The following is a 7,144-nucleotide window of genomic DNA, read 5'->3' as shown; positions in this document are numbered from 1 at the left end:
GAGCGAGCGTGGTGACGCACACGCGCTGTGATGTCACCACTGCTCTGCTGCTGATTGACAGCGGCGGAGTCCCGATCCCGCCCCAACTTCTGCCCCTCAGCCTGCCTTACCGCTGCACTTTCACTCCCATTATGACAGACTTGCAGTCCAACTTTAAAAACGGCAGACTTCTGAAAATTGACGGAAAGGCTGCCTCAACGATCCCAGCGGAACAAACTTGAAGAACTAGGTAGGTCCGCCAGCTTTCTGACGCCCCTGAATTTCGGCCCCGTGGGCTTTTCAGGAAATAAAAGAAATGCTTACAAAAATATCCTTGATCTCAGATTTTATGTAATAAAACATTAATAGATAATAAATGTAACACTTCGCTAAATCAGAAGTACAGTCCAGTATTAAATGTAACATAAAATGCATTTATTTAATTTTTCTCACCAATGTTCCCTTTTTTCAAAGCATTGGCTCCTTATTAGACTATAATTTAATTGCGGTCACCCTCCTTACCCAGGTTACAATTATTCATGTGTGAGTGTTGGCAGACTAATCAACAGCCAAGCCTAATCCTCTTCTTATCCAATGTCCACAGCATATGCATTTTTAATTGGAGTCACTAGATAGCCTTCAGGAGTGGGAGCAGGGCTGATTACCCCCCTCCCCTTAACCTGGGCCACTAAAACTGACGAAGCTGGATTAGCTTGTCACATCTCGGCTCTTCCTGGTCTGTAAAGCATGACTAATTGCTGGTTAAATTCTGTGACCCATGAGGAGAAAACTATATTAAACATTAGTGCTATCAGAATGAATATACACCCTACAAACTAGTTAAAAAATCAGGAATCTTGACAGATTCAATAGGATAAATGGTAGTCATTCCAAAGAATTTTGTACAATACCAGCTAGGTATTTGACATGATCCTACAATATGTATAATATATCATTACAGTGATACAAGTTTTAATATAAAACATAATGTATACAAGATCTGCAGCTTAGATACACAACACAATTAGGAATAGGTAATGGATACAACCTTTGTAGCACATGAAGTGACTGCTAAACATTCAATTGGCCTTGTTCATGCATGTCTTTCTCTTAACTCATGCATAATAATATCAGTTAATAATATCAGATACATTTCTTACTAAATATGATGTACTCAGCTCTAAGCTGCATTCTTTCAGTGCTGTATATCATTGTAATGCGCGGTGTCAACATTTGACAGTATATAAATAATATGCATGAAAATTGTATATTGCACAGCAATATACTTCATAGCATAAAATTGAGAACTTAAATTGACAGTATGAATTGGCCTGGAAACGTTGCCATGTGTTAAGAAAATTAATATAACAGAATCAAGAACTAGTTCTTTTCCATCCGCATTGATGAGTGAATATTCATTGTTTCACACTGTATTTTAGTGTCATTTGAATTCTGGGCCTATAAGAGTTTTTTTTTTAATATACGTACAAGGATTTCGTTCCAGATACTAACAGTAGAATGATCTAAAAGGGTGTCAAAATCGCATCAAATAGGGACCACGCTGTCTAAGGCAGAAAACCACAGAAGGCAGGGAGTATTTGGTAAATTGATAAGATTGGCTTCGTCCTTCATTCTTCTCAGTGTTTTTGTTGTGTTCTTGTTAATCGTTTAGCAATGTCCTAGTTCCAATTCCTGTTTTTTTTTCTGGCCATTTAATCTCTTGAGATTCTCTGTGTATTTTCAGTGCGGCTGTTCCAGTCTCCTCGTGTTGGCTCTCTTGGTCTCTCACTTCTCAACGCAGTGTGCCAAAAGGCCAATTCATTCAGTTCAAACTGCAAAGTTGGAAACCTCCATCTGACATGGGTAGCCAGCCCCCCACCCCAAACCCTTGAGTGTGTTCCCCAGTTTGCAAGTTACCTTTGTGCTAGTACAGGTATAACATTATTTGTAAGACCATAAATTTCGACTGCAACAGATTTGTGCTAAGTGTGCCACAATCCAGACATCTTAATTGGATGGGCTAGATAGAACTTCAAGAAAGGTGTCATATGTAGCCCTCCAGCTGTATGTTTAACTCCCCTAATCAATGAATACAGCACTGCCTAATTCAGCAATTATAGTAAAAAGATACCAAAGTACGTTTTATGATCGTTGGTCAAATCCACATGGTCTATACTGCTGACATTTACCACCAACCTGTCCCCTTTATCAAGGTGTAATACTGCCCCCAAATAGATGGCCATGGTCCATTGATTTTGCTTTTCACAAATAGACCTAGTGGAACTCAGTAGTTTGATGGGTTCAGGGTAACGTGCAGTCAGTTTAGTAACATCGTGAGCAATGCGTTCACATTTCTTGCTTATATGGTTCCTAAATGAGACCTGGGAGTAAACAAAGTAGTCTCCTTTTTTCGGAATGATGAGTGACCTAGACTTTTTCTGATAATTTAGCTCACCCTTAGTAAAGGCAAGCCCGTTGGTGTCTTCCCAATCGAGGGCACAGCATTCACCATCAATATATTCGGAGGAGGTTTGTTTAACTAAAATTAAAAATAAAAAGACAGTTATTTTAAGCTTTCTTGTTTGCATCAAAGAAACATTTTGTAGGAAAAAAAACGCTCGTAAGTCTTAATAATTGTATACAACATCCCCGGCATCGAAGCACTGACCACATTCGATCAGCTCCGCTGGGCGGGCCACATTGTTCGCATGCCCAACACGAGACTCCTAAAGCAAGCGCTCTACTCGGAACTCCTACTTGGCAAGCGAGCCCCAGGTAGGCAGAGGAAACATTTCAAGGACACCCTCAAAGCCTCCCTGATAAAGTGCAACATCCCTACTGACACCTGGGAGTCCCTTGCCAAAGACCGCCCTAAGTGGAGGAAGTGCATCCGGGAGGGCACTGAGCACCTCGAGTCTCGTCGCTGAGAGCATGCAGAAATCATGCGCAGGCAGCGGAAGGAGTGTGTGGCAAACCAGTCCCACCCACCCCTTCCCTCAACGACTGTTTGTCCCACCTGTGACAGAGACTGTAATTCCCGTATTGGACTGTACAGCCACCTGAGAACTCACTTTTAGAGTGGAAGCAAGTCTTCCTCGATTTCAAGGGACTGCCTATGATGATGATGATGACACAACAGATGTGAAAACTATTTTTATTGATATCGCTCTTTTTACAACTCTTGGACGTTTTGCTACGTTAAATGTGCTGGATAAATGTACCTATTTAATAATTGGGCTAAGTTGTACCTGTTCAATGGTGGAAGAGCAAAACTGATTTCACAAAAGCATTAGGCATGTTTTGTGTGATTGTAGATCACTGATTATATACTCAGCTGTGCAAACAGCACAACATCTATTATTTATATGACTGGAACACAGTCACAGCTCTGGTTGACATTTGTAACTATTATTTATAGTAACTGTCCAATTTTAAGGTCAGAAGTAATCCTTGGGATTCGAACCCATTGAAATGAGACTTTTAGTCAGTCTTTTATTACTTTCTCAACAATGTGAGTGGGCAAATGCATGGCAGATGAAGTATAATGTGGATAAATGTGAGGTTATCCACTTTGGTGGTAAAAACAGAGAGACAGACTATTATCTGAATGGTGACAGATTAGGAAAAGGGGAGGTGCAATGAGACCTGGGTGTCATGGTACATCAGTCATTGAAGGCTGGCATGCAGGTACAGCAGGCGGTTAAGACAGCAAATGGCATGTTGGCCTTCATAGCGAGGGGATTTGAGTACAGGGGCAGGGAGGTGTTACTACAGTTGTACAGGGCCTTGGTGAGGCCACACCTGGAGTATTGTGTACAGTTTTGGTCTCCTAACTTGAGGAAGGACATTCTTGCTATTGAGGGAGTGCAGCGAAGGTTCACCAGACTGATTCCCGGATTGGTGGGACTGACAGATCAAGAAAGACTGGATCAACTGGGCTTGTATTCACTGGAGTTCAGAAGAATGAGAGGAGATCTCATAGAAACGTTTAAAATTCTGACGGGTTTCGACAGGTTAGATGCAGGAAGAATGTTCCCGATGTTGGGGAAGTCCAGAACCAGGGGTCATAGTCTAAGGATAAGGGGTAAGCCATTTAGGACCGAGATGAGGAGAAACTTCTTCACCCAGAGAGTGGTGAGCCTGTGGAATTCTCTACCACAGAAAGTTGTTGAGGCCAATTCACTAAATATATTCAAAAAGGAGTTAGATGTAATCCTTACTACTAGGGGGATCAAGGGGTATGGCAAGAAAGCAGGAATGGGATACTGAAGTTGCATGTTCAGCCATGAACTCATTGAATGGCGGTGCAGGCTCGAAGTGCTGAATGGCCTACTCCTGCACCTATTTTCTATGGTTCTATGTTTCTATGTAATGTGGTGATGACATCAACGCACAGAAAACACCTTCAGGCAGTACTGTCACTCGTATGATGAAACGCAGCTCAAATATTGTGCCAGTGACTGACTTAACGCTCTTCAGTTTGTAAATGTGGTACATGAGACATTACTTTGTGCGAAAGACAAGCAGCAACACATCCCTGTAATCTATTTTTGGAATTTTTGCACTGATTTTTAAAACGGCTTGTCTCTGAATTTAGTCGAAATGAATAAGCACAATGAAAACAAAATCAGTGACTACTGAACAAAACCTAACTGCAAATATTGTTGAAGTATCAAAAAAAGGAACATTTATTGGAAGTCTTAACCACTCGGGAAGCTGCTGGTGAACAAAGCATTTAGTAAAGAAACTAGCGCAGTCCAAGCAATCCTGTACTACAAGATCCAGCAATCCAAGTAACATTAAGATCATCATTTTGAATTCATTCATTTGTTTCTAGACCACTGATGATGACTGGATTGGGACCTAGCCCACCTGAGACATGAAGCAGAGCTTCAATGGAATGTACACCTCAGGCAGTTTTGACTGTAACTGGGATATGATCATTCAACGAGGGCAGACTCAAACTATCATGCACCCAGACTTGAATATGGCAGAATTGATTAGATTGCCACATACTCTTCCTAATACAATGTACTAACGATTCTATCAGAACTACGTTGTCATCTATTTACTTTTCTCTAACTGTCTTTGAATGAGATCACATTATCAAGGAACCAGATACTGGAGTTTCTGAAATGGTGAAGGGGAGCCTATAGATGAAAGTCAAGTGTGAAGGCAACTCAAAGAATCTCTATACTGATGGACATATCTCACACTTGTCGTTTTAAGCCGCGATTGTAAGCATGATCTTTTTAAAAGTTGATGTTTTAACAAGTAAACTGAAAAAAAACCCACAAAGATAATTTCATGCAAATGAACACATGGACTCTTACCTGTGAGGTGTGCCCTTGGCTTGTCAGCGGGATTGGGAGATTGTTCTGCAAAAAAAAAAGGAAGTTTTGTCAGCATCAAGAAACAGTTATTTATTCCACACTCAAAATTGAGGAAGTAATAGAACTTTATAAAAGATATATATAGATAAAATTTTCTTAAAATACTTACGAATCATTTCGTGACGTGGTGTTTCATTCTGAAACAAAATAAGTACATGACATTATGAAGTGCACACATCACAAAAGATTGTTTTATACAAGTAACACATTTGATGCTGAAAATCTTTGCCTTGGATTTCATTTTAACTCCAATGTCAAACTAAAGATAAAGTTACAACCAATTTCAAACTTAAAATAAAATTTACAAGCAATTTCAAACTTAAAATAAAATTTACAACTAATGTCAAACTTAAAATAAAATTACAATCAATGCTATAAACTTAAAATTTGCAATTAATGTCGAACTTAAGATAACATTTGCTATCACTGTCAAACTTAAGATAAAGTTTGCAATAAATGTCAAACTGAAGATAAAGTTTGCAATCGATGTTAAACTTCAGAGACATGTACAACCATTGGCAAACTGCAGGTCACTTTCCCTGTTACGGTAGTTTGAAAGTTTCAGCGAGCTGGGAGCTTACCTTGTGAGCCAGTACATGTTGTAGAAGCAGAAATACACTGAGTGCTGTGAGCAGGGACAAGCCGCTAACACAGCCAAGCAGAGCCAGGCGAGTGCGCTTCCAGCGAGCATCCTGCAGCCGCGTCTCGTCCGTCTGTCTCACCATCGCCACCGACTCGTCGCCCCTTACATCCATCCGGCCGGTACGTCCCGCTGCCGGTTTGCTCTGCTCGATGCTGATGCACTTGTCGAAGGAGTGATTTGATTTCTACCTCCGCGTTCCCCGGCATATAAAGTGCAGCTTTCCTAAGGAACTGTGACGTGGGGAATCCGTGCAAGGGATTGCCGCCTACGATACGAAACTCGAAGCAATGTGTTTTTTTACATTTTGTATGTTGATTGGTGCCCCCACCCCAAGTGAAAACTGGAAAGTCCCAGCGACAGGAACCTTGAACAACATGTCAACAGATTGAAAGCTCACTCGGATTGACAGGACAACACAACGCCGCCCGGTTTGGAGTTAACCTACAAACAAGGCACCAAGAGTGAAAGTATCTATCTTCACATCAAACAGTCACTCAGACACCCACATGGTCTGCTTGTACTGTACTAGAAAGAGTAGCGAACGAGGGGGAATTCACTCAAGAATTACTTTCGGGTTTATAATATCTTTTCCGTATTTATTTATTTTCCATGTGGAATATAAATGCACCTTTTAGTTGGAGTGTCAGTTTTGTAATCCCTGTAGTTTTCTGACACGGTTTTGGTTTGTGTCTTGTTCCCGAAGGGGTTTTCAGCCCAACTTCCCGAGGCTTCACTGATAGAAGCTCCAACCTTTCCCAATCAGCAAGTCTGCAGAGAGAAATGGCCAGCGATTTCTCCCATGCAGAGGAGATTTGCCAGAATGAACGGCTCAAGAAGGCGGCACACCACCATCTTCTCAGCAATTAGGGATGGCCAATAAATGCTGGCCTTGCCTGTGAACGAATAAATAAATACCAGGGATGAGGGACTTCAGTTATGCCGAGAGAGCAGATGCTGGGATCGTTCTCCTTGGAGCAGAGAAGGTTAAAGGAAGATTTTATAGAGGTGTTCAAAATTGTGAGGGCTTGTGATAGAGTAAACAAGGAGAAGCTGGGGCCGAAATTCAGCCTGTTAGCGCCGGAAAGCGCCGGTGTCGAATGGTCGCCGATTTTCTGTCGAATAGCCATCG

The 7,144-nt window shown here is 41.4% G+C and overlaps 1 protein-coding gene across 1 annotated transcript; it reads right to left on the bottom strand.

The window, feature by feature from the left end:
- Positions 1-316: 316 nt before the first annotated feature.
- LOC139232915 (tumor necrosis factor ligand superfamily member 15-like) lies at positions 317-6,381 on the bottom strand. Its single transcript, XM_070863409.1, has 4 exons — positions 5,954-6,381; positions 5,482-5,509; positions 5,313-5,357; positions 317-2,518 (listed from the first exon to the last, which is right to left on the bottom strand). The coding sequence occupies exons 1-4, from the start codon at positions 6,125-6,127 to the stop codon at positions 2,094-2,096; spliced, it is 672 nt and encodes a 223-aa protein (XP_070719510.1). The 5' UTR covers positions 6,128-6,381; the 3' UTR covers positions 317-2,093.
- Positions 6,382-7,144: the final 763 nt, after the last annotated feature.

This window comes from Pristiophorus japonicus, chromosome 20 (genome assembly GCF_044704955.1).
Source record: "Pristiophorus japonicus isolate sPriJap1 chromosome 20, sPriJap1.hap1, whole genome shotgun sequence".
Lineage (NCBI taxonomy): Eukaryota > Metazoa > Chordata > Chondrichthyes > Pristiophoridae > Pristiophorus > Pristiophorus japonicus.
Note: the sequence above shows the minus strand (reverse complement) of the source record. Positions and strands in the feature narration are given on the sequence as shown.

Coding starts and splice junctions, on each gene's coding strand:
- LOC139232915 (XM_070863409.1), bottom strand. CDS start 6,127: ATGGATGTAAGGGGCGACGAGTCGGTGGCGATGGTGAGACAGACGGAC. Junction 5,510..5,953: donor AACATGTACTGGCTCACAAG/GTAAGCTCCCAG, acceptor ATTTTGTTTCAG/AATGAAACACCACGTCACGA. Junction 2,519..5,312: donor GCCAAGGGCACACCTCACAG/GTAAGAGTCCAT, acceptor TTTTAATTTTAG/TTAAACAAACCTCCTCCGAA.